This window comes from Corvus moneduloides, chromosome 24 (assembly GCF_009650955.1).
Source record: "Corvus moneduloides isolate bCorMon1 chromosome 24, bCorMon1.pri, whole genome shotgun sequence".
Lineage (NCBI taxonomy): Eukaryota > Metazoa > Chordata > Aves > Passeriformes > Corvidae > Corvus > Corvus moneduloides.
Window position 1 is genome coordinate 3,609,588 of NC_045499.1, and position 16,439 is coordinate 3,626,026.

The 16,439-nt window shown below is 58.8% G+C and overlaps 2 protein-coding genes across 3 annotated transcripts in view; one reads left to right on the forward strand and one right to left on the reverse strand.

Moving 5' to 3' along the window:
* The window catches only part of LHFPL5 (LHFPL tetraspan subfamily member 5), an 8,712-nt gene extending 4,134 nt beyond the window's left edge, over positions 1-4,578 (reverse strand). Inside the window, exons 1-4 of one of the 2 annotated variants that reach the window (XM_032132785.1) lie at positions 4,164-4,459; positions 3,975-4,082; positions 519-755; positions 179-211 (exon numbers count right to left, since the gene is read on the reverse strand). In XM_032132785.1, the coding sequence (XP_031988676.1) occupies positions 195-211; positions 519-755; positions 3,975-4,082; positions 4,164-4,386 (585 nt within the window). In that variant the 5' untranslated portion in view covers positions 4,387-4,459 and the 3' untranslated portion in view covers positions 179-194. Of the gene's footprint in view, positions 1-178; positions 212-518; positions 756-3,974 lie in introns of both variants that reach the window. The other variant, XM_032132784.1, reaches the window with a different exon arrangement.
* CLPS (colipase) lies at positions 4,577-9,535 on the forward strand. Its single transcript, XM_032132786.1, has 3 exons — positions 4,577-6,423; positions 6,917-7,039; positions 7,120-9,535. The coding sequence occupies exons 1-3, from the start codon at positions 6,328-6,330 to the stop codon at positions 7,255-7,257; spliced, it is 357 nt and encodes a 118-aa protein (XP_031988677.1). The 5' UTR covers positions 4,577-6,327; the 3' UTR covers positions 7,258-9,535.
* The last annotated feature ends 6,904 nt before the right edge of the window (positions 9,536-16,439 follow it).

Genomic DNA, 16,439 nt, shown 5'->3' on the forward strand with positions numbered 1-16,439 from the left:
ACAAGGCTTTGTGCTTTCCCAGTTTTGGGAAGCAAAGCAAAGACTATTTCCTCTAACCACAAATAAAAACAATGTGACTCCAGCACCAAAATCAGCTGTCAGTCCCTTGGTAATCAGAATACAACAGTGACATCGTGGATGCTGGGAATATGAAAAATCTGTGTGGGTTATCACTTACGTGGTGATCAGCTCTGTCAGTCATTTCCCTCTTCTGTAAAAACAGAAAGAGAATTGCAGAGTTAATTTGTAAACCAGAAAGCATTGGGTGTGTTTTGCAGGTTTGTTTTCAAAAAGGAATATGTTTAAAACAGGATGAGGAGAAAGCCCCAGAGGCTTGGGAATGGTAATCTGGGTGAATTTGGGCTCCTGCCTTGTTCTCCATCAATTTTCTGCCTGCTCCATCCCTACAGAGCAGCGTGTGACTGTGGCAGGGAGGAAGCCACCCACCATCCACCCAAACGACAGCAGTGACCTGTGGGGCTGAAACGCTGCAGTCGGAGTGTTCTCTCTGCACTCACCTTTCTCCTCCACCTTGAAATCCGAGGGGAGGAGGTTGTCCTGCCGGTTGCCCAGCACAAAGGCCAGGAAGGAGAGGATGAGGGCGTCGAGGATGCCGATGATGCACAGGATGTAGGCCCAGCGCACGGTGCAGGCGCCCAGCGTGTATTTGTCTGTTTTGTCCCCACACATTCGCCTCACCTCGCTCGAGTCCCAGCCGTCGGGGTAGATCAGGCAGCCGATCATCAGCCCGGTAGCTGCAGGGAGAGGGGGACATTAGTGCCCACCAGCTGCTGCTGAGCTGATACTGATGCCTAAGATTTTTAGCTTTTTATGTTTTTTATATATTTGTAGCTTTGTAGATTGCTAAGCATGGCTGTAGCTTCTACTAGTTCTCCTTTCTTTACTACCTTTAGGAATAATAAGCTAACCTTATAAACACATTCCTAAAAATGGTTTAGTCTTATTCCAAGAAGAGAACCAGCTACAATGACATTCTGTTTTCCAACCAGAACCTGGAGCAGACATAACAGAAGTGGGGCAAAAGAAACCTCTAGACTGCTTCCAGTGGGTCAGTGTGGGGTCTGTAGCTCAGACCCAGGAAGCCCTGACCGGTCCGGAGAGATGGTCCTGTGAGGAACCGTCTCCCAGGGCCCGTGCAGCTTTCCCTCGGCCACTGGAGTGCCTTTGCAGAGAGGTGCCTGTTTCAGCAAGCTAACAGCTCTTGAGTGATTTTCAGCTAGTGATTTCAGCTCTTGCTCTGTGAGGCAATCTCCAGGCCAGACCAGGAAAGAGAGACGAGAGGCCCGTGTGGCATTCCTGCATAGGTGGCTTTATTGTCCTGCACCCGCGAAAGGTGACCAGTGAGAGGCTCGCTCTCCCGACTGAGCTAGCCAGGCTTCTTTTATGGGGATACAGAGGTGGGTGTGAGAGGGTAAAAGCCAATGGGTTACAAAGGATCTACATAGGGTCTCCCAGAGGATCGTGGTTCTGTGTCGTCTCTCGCCATAACCGAAAGTGCTGCCTTTTCCAAGGGGATTCTGCTGGGAGGTTGTACAATCTCTTTATCAGCAGGCCTCCCTGCAGGGCAGGGGCTGGGCATACCCCACAGCTCAGGACCCCAGGAATTATTACCTAACCAACTAACCTTTTAATTGGACAGTATATGATAAGTATACTAATTGATTAACCTTATAAAAATTACAATTACTGTACCATGTGTGATTGTTGTTGTGTACCTGAAGGCTTTCAACTAAAGGCTTGCTTTTATATTCACTCCAGTTGGAAAGATCTATGCTGTTTTCCAGGCATCAATACTGAAGAGGAGAGAGCAGCTGGAGGAGCAAACATCATGCTACAAACACACCAGGTACCACAGACTCGTCCCTTGAAAGGCCCTGTGGTTGCTCATTCCCGTGGGCTCTGCTCCACAGGCAGGGAGGAGCAGGATCCAGGCTGTGCTGCCTCCCCACAGTCAAGGACGTGCTGTACCAGCATCCCTCATCACGGCGTTGCCTGGGCAACATCTCTCCTGCCTCTGCACGGAGCTCTGGCTGTGTCACTCCAAGGAAATACTTTCTCCAAACAAAACTGCAGTGGGTTTAGCCTGTGCAAGATGGAGAACCTGGCTACAGCCTTGCAGCCGATTCCAGCTTAGGGTTTGCTAAGGTAGAGCTGCCATCAACATCAGCTTTGCAGGCAGATTAATTCTGCTTGTTCACCTGTGGTGGTTCCAGCACCAGCTCCTCCTGTGACTACTCTCAGAGCTCACACACAACCTTGAGAGCTGCTCCAGCCTGGCCACGGGGTCCCCAGCACCTCACCTTTGCAGCTTTGCCATGGCACCTGCAACAACCTCGGTGCCAGCAGGTTGCTGAAGGGTGGCTCATGCCCCAAAATCTCTGAAGTGCCTTTTTGCCCCCCTCAAAGAAATTGTATTTACTGGACAAGAACAATGACCAGGCTTGGGATGAGTTCATCTGCAAGGTTCTGGGACGTGATTAAGAAAAACTCTTTGCATCCTCCATTCTTACATTGCTGCAGAGCATGGAAGTAACTGGTGCAGATGTGAGGCAGTCCCTGACTCACACAAGAAATAACCCCATGGTGGGAGCTCTGGACAAGCAGATGTTTGTCCCTCCCCTCGTGGACATCTGCAGCTTCCTGAAATGCACCCTGCCTCACACCACTGCCTCTTCTCTGCCACAGGGTGCTCAGTAAACCAGAAACCCCTTTCGGGGCAGCTGTCTTGTCCTTTGCCAATGTTCTCTTTTTCCTTGGCTTGGGGACAAGCGAGCAGCAAGGCGCACAGGCAGCGTCCTTGGTCTGCAGAGAGGATTCCTCTTAATGGAAACGCAGTTGGTTTATTCTATATTTAATTAATCTTCCCTGTAACTAACCAAGAGGAGTTACACAGAAAAATGGGGAAGCGGGAAAGAAATAATTTCTGTGAAAATGCACCTGGTGCAGAGCAAAGGCCAGGAAATTGATCCTCTCTTAGCCTGCCCGCTTTTTAAAATAATGCCTAAAATGCAGCAGTACCTGTCCATCTGGCCAGAACTGCCTGTGACCATTTCCTCTTCCCCCATTCGGAACAACAACAACAAAAAAAGTAAAAACCCCAACTACCACAGCAAAGCCTTTCCCTGCTCCAGCTCCCCAGGAGGCTGAGCTGCCCCAAGCTTCTTATCTAAATCTTTGCTTGAGCTCGATTCTTTAGCTGGGAACTGAAGAAACCCCGATGCCACCTCCCACGGGGTGTCAGTGGGGGCTGTGGCCAGGGCTCGCATGAATGATTCAGGAGCAGCAAAGCGCTGGGTTGCCTTTCAGCTGAGGCTCTGATCAAACACGGGAGTTGGGTTACCAGGTGTCTCAAGTGCCTTGGGAGAGAGAGGGGGAAAGCTGGAGATCCACCGGGATGAGCAGAAAAGTAATAAAATGAGAGTGGTGGTACCAAATCAGTCAGTCAGTCCCCTCCTCGTGTTTCATCTTCCTCGTCTATAACTCCCTGAGCTCAGGGAGTTACTACACTGGCCCAGCAAACGTCATCACCGTCTCCTTGCTTAATTCCTGCAGGATTCCAGACACAGCAGAGCGCTCTGTGTCCTGGGTTGTTTTGTTTTTTTTTTTTTGTGTTCTCGAACTGATCCTCTGAAGCCTCCCTGCGGCTGAGCAGGAGCAGTGGCACTGGGAGAAGTGGGGTAAGTGGGGCCACGGGGTTTGGCGGCAGCAGCAGCACCCGGGCAAGCATCACCCGACATGCGGTGAGTTTGCTGCGTCTCAGCTGCTCTGAAGGAGTCTTTTACTAAAAACTCCCCACTGGTAACCAGTAAGGGGGAGCAAAGGGCATGGAGGTGACACTGTTGTCTCTTAACTGGCCACCCCACCCCCCCAGCAGAGTCGAGGGCAGAAAGGGAAAAGGATCGGCTCACGGGCAGCCCCCCCCGCGCCCCGTGCATCTCCCCAGCGCTGCTCACCCGCTGCCAGCTGCATCCAGGCACAGACTTTGTAGACGGTGGCTGCGTTGCAGAAGAAGAAGAGGCTGAAGCAGAGGATGGTGCCGATGATGAGGAAGGTGGAGATGCCTACGAAGAACATGGCAGTTTTGAAGGCACTGGAGGGGATGGTGCCGAAGTCCAGGGGGCTGCCCTTGCAGATGAGCTCACCGGTGAGCGCGTTGCCGATGCAGTAGGAGAAGAGGCCGAAGTAGCCGGCCTGCGGCGTGTCGATGCTGTCGCCGATCCAGTAGGGCTGGATGAAGGTCACCACCATCAGGATGGAGAAGCAGAGCGTGAAGAGGGCCCAGAGCACCCCCATGGCCCGCGCATTCCGCACGTAGTTGGTGTGGTAGATCCGCGCCGCCTCCTGCGCCGGCAGCAGCTTGGACATGGCGGGGGCAGCGGCCCCGGCCCCGCTCCGGCCCCGGCCCCGCTCCCGGGGTGCCCGCTCCGGCCCCGCTCCGGCCCCGGCCCCGCTCCCGGGGTGCCCGCTCCCGGGGTGCCCGCTCCGGCCCCGGCCCCGCTCCCGGGGTGCCCGCTCCGGCCCCGCTCCGGCCCCGGCCCCGCTCCGGCCCCGCCCGGCGGCCGCGGGGGCGGCGGGAGGCTCCGGCACCGGCTCCGGCACCGGGACCGCCCCGGGGGGCGGTGGCGAGACCTCCTCCCACCCTCGCCGAGCCGGGGGGGACTCGGGAAGAGCAGGGGCGGGCGCGGGAGGAGGCGGGCGGTGCCTTTCGGGACGTGCTCCCTGGATGCTCCCTGAACGAGCCCCGAGGATGTGCCCCTCTGTCCCTGGGATGCTCTCACGGGATGCACCCTTAGCCTTCTTCACGCACCTTGGGATAACCCAAATACCCCCGATGTGCACCCCATCGTGTGCCCTGGGAGGCACCCTGTGCTTGTGGGCTGTACCCCAGAGTGCCCCTGTGCCCTGCAATGCCCTCAGGAGTGCGCTCTGTCCCCTGCCGTGCCCCCAGTAACGTGCTGTGTGCCCCGGGATGTGCCATGCACACCCGGGATGTGTGTCAGGATGTGCCTGGGCTGCACCGTGCACCCCTGGGTGTGTCCCAGGATGTGCCGCATCCCCCTGGATGCGTGTTTGGATGAGACCCAGGAGGTGTCTTGACCCCCAGCGTGTGCCCCAGAATGTGCCAGGGGCTGTGCCATGATCTCCAGGAACCCTCCAGGCTCTGCTGTGTGCCCTGAGATGTGTCCCAAATTCTGTGTTCCCTCGGCTGCTCCCCTCTGCCCTCCCAGCCAGTGTCACCAGGGTCTTCCCACACTGGTGGGGAGTATGAAGAGTGCTGCCTCATTGGGGTGGTGGGCTGCAGGCTGGGAGGCTCCACTTCAGAAAGGGAAATGGCTCATCCTGCCAGCATGACACACCGGGTTGTCAGCCAGCACCTGGGCAGGGCCAGGTCTCTGCCCAAGCCCCATGACCCCATGTCCTGCTGCCAGAGGAGCATGGGCAACCCCAGAGGGCTGCAGACACTTGTGTCCACCTTGGGACCTCTCTCCAGGAGCCACATCTGCCCTGCATCCTAAGTGACCACACAGGTTCAGCTCCTGTTGTGGGGACTGTGTGTGACAGTCACCCCGCAGCCAGTGTCAGCCTCAGCATCGCTCCTGTGGCTGTCAAAGGCCAGGGCTGCATGGTCATTAATCATGTCCAAGACACTGTGGGCATGAAAAGCTGTGCCGTTCCCAGGGCTGCTTTCCTTTCATCAGCCACACCCCCCAAGCACTGAAACACAGAGCAAATATTTGTCAGGGCAGGCTGAAGTGCTGGCCCTTGGGCTGGGGAGCCTGGTGGGCTCTGGATCCTCACAGGGGGCTGTGCTATCCTGCACAATATGAGCTTTCTCCAGCAGGGTTCTTGGTGTCCATGATCCCACCGTTTGAGTGATGGAGGATCTGGTGGCTTTCCCAAGGAGCAGAGCTCCTGCCGTGACAACCAGCCCTCACTTTGCCCATGAACCCATCAGCAGCACCCAGCAAGGAGGGCGTTCCAGAGAACTCCAGCTCCACAACCCTCTGCTGCCAGGGGGAAGTAGAGGAGGAAGGACGAGAAGCACAGCAGTGCCATTATTTTGTGTTCCCTTTGGCCAAAGGAGCTGCCAAAGGGCAAGTTGACATCATCAGTGGGGGACAGTCACCTGGGAGCAGGACCTGGAAGCACTGGCTGCCCAGGCATCGCTGTTTCCTTGCTCTGGGCAGTGCAGCAGTGCCCCAATGCCACGAGTTGAGGTGTGATAGGAGCAGCCAGGTCAGCTGATGGAGACCGCGGCTATAAAACACCTGCTGGCCCCGTGGCAGAGCCACAAACGAGCCCACCATGGCCAACGTGCTGCCTGCCTGCCTGCTCCTGGCCCTGCTGCTCCTGGCCCCAGCCCTGTCGGCACAGCACGAGCGAGGGCTCATCTTCAACTTGGTAAGAGGAGACCCTGTCCTTGGCACAGGACCCTCCAGCTGCTGCAAGGGACACGCAGTGTGTGGAGGGTTGGAGGGGTCTGCTGGGTTTTCTGGTGTTGTGAGGGAATTTGGAGCCTGGGAAATCAGCTCTATAAAGGGACAGGAAAGACAGAAAGGGGATCAGACTGAAGCTCTCAGCTGCCTGAGCCAGCCAGGACCCCCACCCTGGGTGGCTCACAGGGACTGGGGAAGGGAGATGTCTTCCCTGTGGTGTCTCAGCCCTACTCCCATGAGTCCAGCAAAAAACACCACTTTGGTGGGTGGTATTTTGGGCCAGACTGAGGAAACACTGCAGAGAGGGAGGCTGGGGCATGTGGGCAGTGGTGCTGAGCCTCAGCTGAAAGGCAGAGCTCGTGTTCAACACCCACCCAAACCCCTTGGGCTCACAGCTAGGGGGAGATCGAAGGGGAACAGAGAGGGACCTGGTGCTCAGGCCCTGCCTTGTGCTGCAGGAGATCGGGGAGCTGTGCCTGCAGAGTGCCCAGTGCAAGAGCGGCTGCTGCCACCGCGTCAACGGCCTCAGCCTGGCCCGATGTGCTCCGCAGGCAGCTGAGTTCCAGGCGTGCTCCCCAAAGGTAGGTGCTTCCCTGCTCCCAGGGCTGGGCAGGGATGGGGGCATGTCCCCCACACTGCACTGTGCCCTTGTTCCCTGCAGAGCATCTATGGGGTCTACTACAAGTGTCCATGTGAGAGAGGCTTGACCTGTGACGCCGATAAAACCATCGTGGGCTCCATCACCAACAGCGACTTCGGTGTCTGCAGGGACCCCCAGGACTCCTACAGGCGGTGGTGAAGAGAGACCCCCCCCCCCGTTCCCCTCTGTGCTGCCTCTGCCACCGTGTCTCTCCCCCTCTCCAGGGATTCCTGGATCTGGCTGTGGGAGAATTTGAGTAAAGAGCAGCTTCTGCCAAGCTGCAAGGTGGCTTTTTCACTCGACCCAGGACGGGGACGGCAGGGCCAGAAGGTCCCGGAAAAAGCCACATGGGCATGATGGCTTTACCTATATGTGTGTGCAATCCTACAATAATCTGGGCTAGGCCAGTAGCAAGCCATGGGCTGAGCTCTACTCAAGGGGAGTTTTAAAAAGGGGATGCTGGGGAGAGGAAGATGCAGCAGCCCCAGGATCTGAGGGAGCCGCCTGGGTTGTGCTTGACTCGGTTTATTTCCTGCTGTGGCTGCTTTGGTTGGAAGCATTCCATAGAAAGGGTTTCTTGCCAGGAAAGAGGGACTTGGAGGTGGTGTTGAAGCTGTGGGTGCTCAGGGTGCTTGGTGGTTGTGTCCACCTCTGTATTGCCACACTGCAGGCTCTGGATGACCATCGAGCTGGGAGCTGGACCTCCTCCTCAGGGTGGGCAGATGTGGCTCAGCCAAGTGGGAGCCCCCCCTGCAAAGGACCCTGTGCAGGCAGCAGCTGTGTGTGCCATGGGACCTCCTTGTGCAACACCTCCACCAGCATCTTGTAGATCACCTCCTCAGGCTGCAAGATGTGCAGGAGCTTTGGGAATTCGGGATGGACCTGGAGAGTGATGGTGCTGGAAGCAGCCCTGGCTGGCAGCAAGGTCCCAATCCCCTCAGCCCTGCCCTCAGCAGAGCTGTGCCCTGGGCAGGGTGGGCTGCAGGGTGTGATGCCCAGCTCAGGGTCAGCGTTTTGGGCATGGAGAGGGAGCACAGATGTACCACAGCACAGTGAGGAACAGGAAGTACCTGTCTGGCAGAGCAGTGGAAGCAGCAGGAGATGAAGGGATCCTCGGAGAGGTTCTTGGCTTCTCCAGTGCAGACTTCACCCCATGGTTTTCTATCCCTGGGGCAGAGCAAGAACCAGGCACCCACAGTGCCACTCCCCACTGCCCCGAGGGCTCTGCACCAGATGGGGAGGCCACAAAGGCTGGGAGCCATCCCTGGCAGCTGAGAAGGTGCTGCAGGGAACTTTCTTTTCAGGACAAGGGTGACTGGCAGCTTGAGCATCTGCACCTTCAGAAACACCAGGGACACATCTGGGAGGGTGGCACAGCTTCGGGGAGTCCCCATTGCTGAAGGGAACATGGGGAGCAATGTGGGGACCTGCTGGCCCCTGCAAGTCTGGCTCAGAGGAGCTGCAAGAGGAGAAAATTCTGACCTGGATTTTAGTTTTGAGCTTGTGGTGGGCAGTGAAAGTCTGGAGGGTCTTGTTCTCATTGTCGTGGTGGTCCTGGCAAGAGGCTACCAGATCAATGTCCTCACTGGTGCAGGATGAGGTGTGGGGTAAGGGGTAGATGGGGATGGGGGCAGGGACAGCAGCCCCTCTCCTGCAGCAGACAGCCAGCCCCAGGCAGAGCGAGGGGAGGGGGACACGGGACACAGGGTCTGTCCCTGGGCTCCCCGTCTGTGTGGGGTCCTCATCCCCACACGCTGTTCCACACCAGTGGGAAGCACCCCGGAGAGGCTGGGACACACACCGGGGATCCTGAGAGCCCTGCCTGCCCAGGGCCGGCCTCGTCCGGGGCTTTGTGTTCTCGGCAGGGGCAGGATGTGAGCAACGCCCAGCCCCGGCCGTGCCGGGACCGGCAGAGGGCAGCGGCACCGTGCCCACAGCGCGGGGACCGCAGCACAGCGGCGATCCCCCTACCCAGGGGCAGCGCAGCCTTGGGGGTCCCTGAAATGCCCCCGACCCTGACACTCTGCAGCGGGAGTCCCCCTGGAAGGAGGGGGAGTGATATTGGAGTGGGGGGCAGGCTGGGCTAATCTCTGGTGTGTTTGATGGGGGGATTTTGTGGTGTCACCATTTTTGTGGTGTCCCTACTCTGGCAGAAGGAGGATGGAGGCACCAGAGAGGTGGGAAGGGGGTGGCTGTGCTGAGGAAGGGGACGCATAACCCCCCCGCCCCATCTCAGCCCTATATTTACTGGTGAAGCCGCGGCTTTATTTTGGCAGCTCTCGGCTGGTAAATATTGGCTTAAACCGAAAACCAGACGCCTGATTCACGACGTCTTAACAAACACAGGAAGGGGCCCCTGGCGCGTGTGGGGTGCTGCCAGCCCTGGGGACAGGGGGACCCTCCAGCAGGGCGGGGGCAGCCTCAGCTGCAAAGCGCGGTGCGAGCAGCGCATCCTTGCGCAGGCAGGCTCTGCTGCAGCGAGGCTCCCCGTGGGGAGACGTGAGGGAAGGAGGGGTACAAGCATTGGGGTGCCCCTTCCTCTTCCCCTGCTCTGCACGGGGGTCTCCCTGCTTGGTTAAAAAGCAGCGAGGAAGAGGAGACGGGAGGGACGTTGGGGCGGAGGGCAGCCCAAGACCCTCCCCAGCCTCATCCCATCACCAGGAGTGCCCCCCACTGTCCCAGCCCATCCCCTCCTGGTCACCCAAGGGGTGCTCCGCTTACTGGGGGGGGTGTGAAACATCTCCCCCACCCGAGTGCCCCCCTCACCCCCCCGCCCGCCCTGGCTGTTGTCACCCGAGGGTACAGGATGTTCTCACTCAGCCGAGCTCTCGCTCCCCAACCTCTCCCCGCCTCTCCCCCCTTTCCGCCAGCCCTCGGCCTTCACCTCTCCTCCTCTGCGCTGCTTTAACCCTTTTTTTTGCCCCCAAACACCGCCGTTTCCTCTTCTTCTTTTTCTCCTTCTTCATTTCTTTTTAATTTCTGCTCAGACGCACTGGAACTCCCTCTCTGCCCGTTCCAGGGTGTCCCTGCACCCCCAACTCGCTGCAGCTCCAGTGGGGTGCCCACTCAACGCCCAACTTTGCAGGCAACCCCAGCAAAGTCACCCCACTCCCGGCCTTGCAAAACACTCCAAGGCAGAAGTGTTTGTGTGTGTCTGGGGCAGGGTGCTGGGTGTTTGCTCCTGCAGCCTTCACCCTGTGGGCAGAGAGGCTGCCAGCTCCAGGAGGGGAGAATATTTTTTTCGGGGGGGGGGGGGGTGTTGCTGAGCTGCCCCTCTCCCCCACGGTGAAAAGGACGGGCAGCAGCCCCACAGCTCCAGCTTAGGGCAGCGATTTCAGCGGGGGAAGACCCCGGGCACAACCTAATTCCATGTCCCCACACACAGCACACGCAGCTTGCTGCAGACTGGGGTGATGATGGGCCTGATCCTGCAGCAGGGTCAGAGGGGCTCCTGAGGGTTGCGCTGGGAGGCACAGGGGATGCTTTGGGGCAGGCTTGGGCTGCTTGTGCCTGAGGGGTTGCCCAGAGGCATCCGGGAGTGCACAGAGGTGTTTGGGGGTGCACAGAGGCCCCTGGGGGGGGGCCTCACAAGCCTTTACCCCGCAGTGGTGGTCAGAACACGGCAAGGACAGCCAGGAGGGCAGTAGCCCCTCTCAGGGTGTCCCTTGGCCAAGGCAGGATCCAGAGGGATGAAGCACATCCTTGCAGGGTGTGGGGCATCCCAGCCAGCATCAGGGACTTGGGGAATCCCAAATCATCAGGGAGATGCCCCAGCCTGCCCCCACCACCCTCTGCTGACCTGGGACACCTCAAGCTGTGCCTGCAGCAGCAAAAACCCCATGGCAGCTCCAAGTCATGGGGCACAATGGGGTGCAGGGATGTGGGGACCTGATCCTGTGACTTAGGGTTTTCCTAAATCTGGGCCAGGTTTTCACTGTCCCAGGGAGATGGCTTTGGGATGGAGCTGGCGAGAAGCCATCCTTCAAGCTCTCTCTGGAAGAAAAGTAACCTTTCTAGCAAAAAGAAAAAAAAAATAAATTCATGGAAAGCTCTGGTTTGCCTCTTCTTGCCAAAACCAATTGCTGATAATTTTTCACGGCTGCTTTGGCTTTGCCTTTGCCTGTGACAGAGGGAACAATGTCAGACACACTCCTGTTTTCCCACCCTGATTTTTTTCCCTGTAGCTGGAAGAGGGGAAGGATCCAACTGAAGGACAGGGACCTGTCCTAGGCAAATAACAGCCCCAGGGGCTCCCAAATCTGGCATGAGGATCTCAGTCTTTCCTCCATCCTCAGGGTTGGTTTTGGGGCTGGAAGCGGGTTCTCTTGAAGATGGCCCCCCCGAGCAGCCGAGGGCTGAGGACTGCCCAGCTCGGGGCAGTAGTGGAGGTTGCAAATGGGACATGGGGATGCAGAAGCGGCCCTGGGAGACATCCAGGCACCCCACACACCTCCACAAGCCCCTCCCCCCCGATGTTGTCCACCAGGGCACAAGTGGAAAAAATTCTCATCCTGAATAATTTGTGCTGCTGAAAGAATTAATTAGTGCAATACAGGGAGGACAAGGAGGGATGTTGGGCTGCATCAGTCCGGGGAGAGCTCCAGGCTGGGTGCTTTGCAACAGCCAGTCTGGGGGGAAGTGCTCGCTGCAGCTGGGTTCCCCCTCAGTGGATATTTTTAGCATTAAATTCCCTGAAATGCTGACGACTGAGGGTGGGAGGGGGAGGATTCTGGGGGATACCTCCATGACATTGATGGGGATTCACTCTGGGGAGTGCTGAAAGGGTGTTGGGGGTGATGCTGGGGGGATGCAGGGGTTGAGGCCAGGGGGACCAGGGGGGGATATTGGGAGGGGTGCTGGGGGGAGCAGGGGGGATGCTGGGGGGATACTGGCGGAATGCCAGGGGGGATGCTGGGGGGATATTGGGGAGGATGTCCGGAAGGAAGTGAGGGGGATGTTGGGGGGGGATGCTGGCGGCGATATCGGGAGGAATGATGGGGAGGGGGGGGATCCTGGGGGGTGCCGGAGGGATTGCCGGAAGGTGGTGCTGGGGGCCCCGAGCGGGCCCAGCTGCTCGCCGGGCCCCGGGTGGCCCTGGCCGGGTGCCCCCCCGCCGGCCCGGCGCTGAGTCAGGCTGTTCCCGGCGCTCCCGCAGCCGGTACATCGCGTCCCCACGCCGGGCGCCTGGCACCGCGCCCGCCCGGTGCAGCTCCCGGCAGGGGCACGGTCCGGTCCGGCCCCGGCGGCTCCTCCGGGCTCCCGGGCTGCGGCTCCCGGGCTGGAGAAGCTGCGACTGGGGACGAAGCCCCGGGAGCTGCCGGCGGGGCTTCGGGGGGCGCAGCCGTAGCGCTGGCCTGAGTCACGCTCTGGGCACGTCCCTGCCGGGCGTGCCCCCAACCCGCGGCTCCCTGGGCGCCCCGCAAGTGTTGGGGGACCCGGTGGGGATCTCCAGGAGTTTTTGGGCTTCCGATCCCTCTGGCAGGAGCATCTCCACGGCAGGGCACAGCCTCGCTGCTGAGCGCCCTCGGCGGGATTGAGCCCCCCCGTCGCCCCTGCGCCCAGCCCGGGGCAGAGGTGCCAGCTCGCACCCCCACCCTGACACCCCCGCTGGAGTGGGGCGGGCGGGGAGCCCCAGCCACCCCCAGCCATCCGCCCTCCCCGGCGGAGGCTGGTACAGTTCGTTACGTCCAGACCGGAATGTACTTTGTGTTAGAAGTGGCCACAAGCCAGGACGGCAAAGCCGGACTTTATTTATCCTCCCTGCTCCGGCCCCGCTGCTGCATCCTGCCCTTACTCGTGTGGGGCTGGATCTCCGGCAGGGCTGGGGGAGCCCTGGGCTCTGTCCACCTCTCTGCTGCGCATTGCCACCCGGGGAAGACAGCGATTTCCCCCATTTCCTCCGGGGGGAAAAAATCTGGGAAAATATTTGTGTCCTTCCAGCCGGTAAAAGCTGTCCCCGGCGTCTGGAAGGAAGCAGCATGAGGAAGATGGGGACGCAGGGATAGATCAGTAAAGCCTCTGGAGGGAGGTGCCCCTGCCTGCTGGCTTGAGGGGTTTTTAGCAACCGGGACCGGGGTTTGGGTCACAATCTGGTCATTTATGGACTGGAAATGCACTGGGAAAGAGACAGCCCTGGCCACACTGCAGGACAGGGCAGGATCAGGCCTGTGATGGAGCAGGGACTGCTCTGGGAGTCCCCACATGTGCGGGGGATGCGTTGGCCCCTCTGCTGTTAAAAAGTCATGGTGGGAGCCGTGAGTCCAGGCAGAGAGGGGGAGGCTTCGGCTGCCTCGGGAGGGATCGGAGGGATTGCCCCAGGCTGGGTCTGGGCGGTCATTCCACGACTACACCCAGAATCCCTCCCCCGGCCTTTCCGCCAGGAAGATTTCAGGGGGAGTTTCATACAGAAAGCGGCTTTCCAGCTGCTCTGCATCCCCGGGGTCAAGTGTCCTCATGCCAAGCAAGTGGTCTTGCCCTACCGCCCCATCTCCCCATGTCCGCATGTCCCCACGGTCCGTCCATTCCTGGTGGCAGTGCAGCTGCACCTACAGCCAGTGGCAAGGACACGGTGTTCTCCTGTCCTCTGCCGCCTGTTGTGCAACCACAGGCTGCACCTCCCGTAAACACACAACTTCCCACGACCACGGCACCAGGCTCCTGCCACGCTGAACCCCCGGTGCCAGCGACAAACGGGGCCCTCGGAGTGGTGCACACGCCGCGGGGCGAGGGTGGGTGAAGCCACGGCATTGTCAGGCTGCAAAAAAAGCTGCTTTGATCCCCAAAATGGGCAATGGGTAGCTGGGTGCTGGGGGGAAGGATGGGTTTGATCCCCCCGGGGAGGGGAGCATCCCTGGCCCCGGGACCATCGATTTGTGCTGCCACACACAAAAGGGAACCGAGAGAAAACCCATTTCCTCCACTCTCAGGAGGTTCACTGATGTGGCTCTTCACCGTGCAGCCAAGGTGGAGGGACTCCTCTCCTCCCCGTGCTCTCGAGGCAGATTAACGCTGGTTATTTTTAGAAGAAGACAAGGATGAATAAAAATATCCCCTGCTTTATTTTAATTTTTTTTTTCTCTCTCTTTCAGGAAAGTTGCTCTCACCTCACACAAGGTGCTTGGAAGCCAGCACGAGGCAGGGCAGGTTCCTTGGCTTTGCTCCCTGCTTCCAGACTTTCCTCAAGGCTCGCTGTCCTTTCGGGGCTGGGCTCAGGGCTGGGGCAGGACATGTGTGGCCAGCTGGAGGGCGAGGGGGAACAAGCAGTACCCCCGGCAGGCGTCACAAAGCCGAACAGGATTATTTCTGGAACAGATTTCCTCCAGGTTGTGTTACAGGGATGGGGGTGAACGGGGCAGACCCCAGCACCGGGCAAATGGAAGGTTTAGGACATCTCCCCACCCAAGAAAGCAGAGCGAGCTGAGGTGTCTGGCACTGGTATAGCAGTGATTTGGAAGATGTCTTTTATCCTTTAAAAAAGCAACTCTGATGCTTTCTTCCCATGTATTTTTTGGTTGTTTTTTTCTATACAAACAAACAAATTTACCATTTTTGTAGTGCAAGGACAAACCAGGCTGAACCCTCCTCATTGCTGCCATTGGTTCCATGGGGTTTTTTCAGGGCTTTGGTGTTATCTCAGAGGCCTGGTGGAATTAAGCTGTGGGGTTTCCTGATATTGCAAATCCACAATATTAATTTTTTTTTTTTTTTTGTAAATGAATATTTAAAGCTCTTGGAAATTTAAAGCCGGGAGGGAAATGTTTAAAACCAAAAAATGTAAGATTCATCTGGGTTATTTTAGAGAGGGAAAAACTAAATGCCATGAAAACAATTTTTTTTTCTTTTCTAAAGTAGGCTTTAATTTCACTCTGTATTTCTGATGAGTGACATCAGTGTCTAAATTACAGCTGGGGAAATCGAACTCAGCACAATAAGCAGACCTGTGAGAAAGCACCCACCAACGCAGTGCTGCCTTCAGCTTTGCCCTGAGGGTTTTATCGGATCAACAGGTGGGAATCAGCGCGCAGGTTGGGAGCTGCAGGCACTCATTACAACACAGACCTGGTAAAAAATGACCACTTTATAGAAGCACTCGGAGATGTCCCGATTTAAATCTGCCCCAAACTTTTTTTTGCCCCTCTTGGCTCAGGAGCTGCAGCGAGCTGAACGTGTATGAGCAGCGATGAGGTGTTTAATCGCAAAAGTACTGATTTCTTATCTCGGGGGGTATTTTGGGGCAGCTCTTGACAAAAAATCTTATTTCCTTCATTCCGAGCTGGAACATTTCTGCATGTTCCAGCAGCGGCTGTGTCCTCCAAACCCACATCTCTCTGTCCCCAACCATGAGGCAATTTTTCACTCTCCAGCGCGGTGTTTCCTGTAACACACTCGGAGGAGCCGGCAGGGGTTGGGGTGCCCTTGGGGCGTTGCAGGGGGGCAGCCAGGACACCTCTGGGGCTGGGGTGTCCCTGCGGGGGTCGCATGAAAGGGGTGGGGGGCAGCCCGGGGGCTGAGGAGCACAGCGCGTGGCCGGGCTGTTCTCGCAGCACGGCATGGAGCTGACTCCCCGGGGCATTGCCCGGGGCCCAAACACCGCGGGGCACCTCCCAGGGCCGGGCAGTCCCCTGTCCGCTGTCCGCTGTCCGCTGTCCCCTGTCCGCAGTCCCCTGTCCCCTGTCCCCTGTCCGCAGTCCCCTGTCCCCTGTCCGCAGTCCCCTGTCCGCTGTCCCCTGTCCGCTGTCCCCTGTCCGCAGTTCCCTGTCCCCTGTCCCCTGTCCCCTCTCCGCTGTCCGCTGTCCGCTGTCCCCTGTCCGCTGTCCCCTGTCCCCTCTCCGCTGTCCCCTGTCCCCTCTCCCCTGTCCGCTGTCCGCTGTCCCCTGTCCGCTGTCCCCTGTCCCCTGTCCCCTGTCCGCAGTTCCCTGTCCCCTGTCCCCTGTCCCCTCTCCGCTGTCCCCTGTCCCCTCTCCCCTCTCCGCTGTCCGCTGTCCCCTGTCCGCTGTCCTCTGTCCCCTGTCCGCTGTCCGCTGTCCCCTGTCCGCTGTCCCCTGTCCGCTGTCCCCTGTCCCCTGTCCGCAGTTCCCTGTCCCCTGTCCCCTCTCCGCTGTCCCCTGTCCCCTCTCCCCTGTCCGCTGTCCGCTGTCCGCTGTCCCCTGTCCGCTGTCCGCTGTCCCCTGTCCCCTGTCCGCTGTCCCCGTCGGTCCCACCCCGCCGAGTGCGCGGGGACCGCGCGGCCGGAGGCGGGCACAGCGCTTGATTTGCATATCTCCGCCACCTCAGCCAATAGAAATGCGAAACCCGAGACGGGCAGGCGGCACAGCCAATGAGACACGGGAGGGGCGGGACCG

Coding starts and splice junctions, on each gene's coding strand:
- CLPS (XM_032132786.1), top strand. CDS start 6,328: ATGGCCAACGTGCTGCCTGCCTGCCTGCTCCTGGCCCTGCTGCTCCTG. Junction 6,424..6,916: donor GAGGGCTCATCTTCAACTTG/GTAAGAGGAGAC, acceptor CTTGTGCTGCAG/GAGATCGGGGAGCTGTGCCT. Junction 7,040..7,119: donor TCCAGGCGTGCTCCCCAAAG/GTAGGTGCTTCC, acceptor TGTTCCCTGCAG/AGCATCTATGGGGTCTACTA.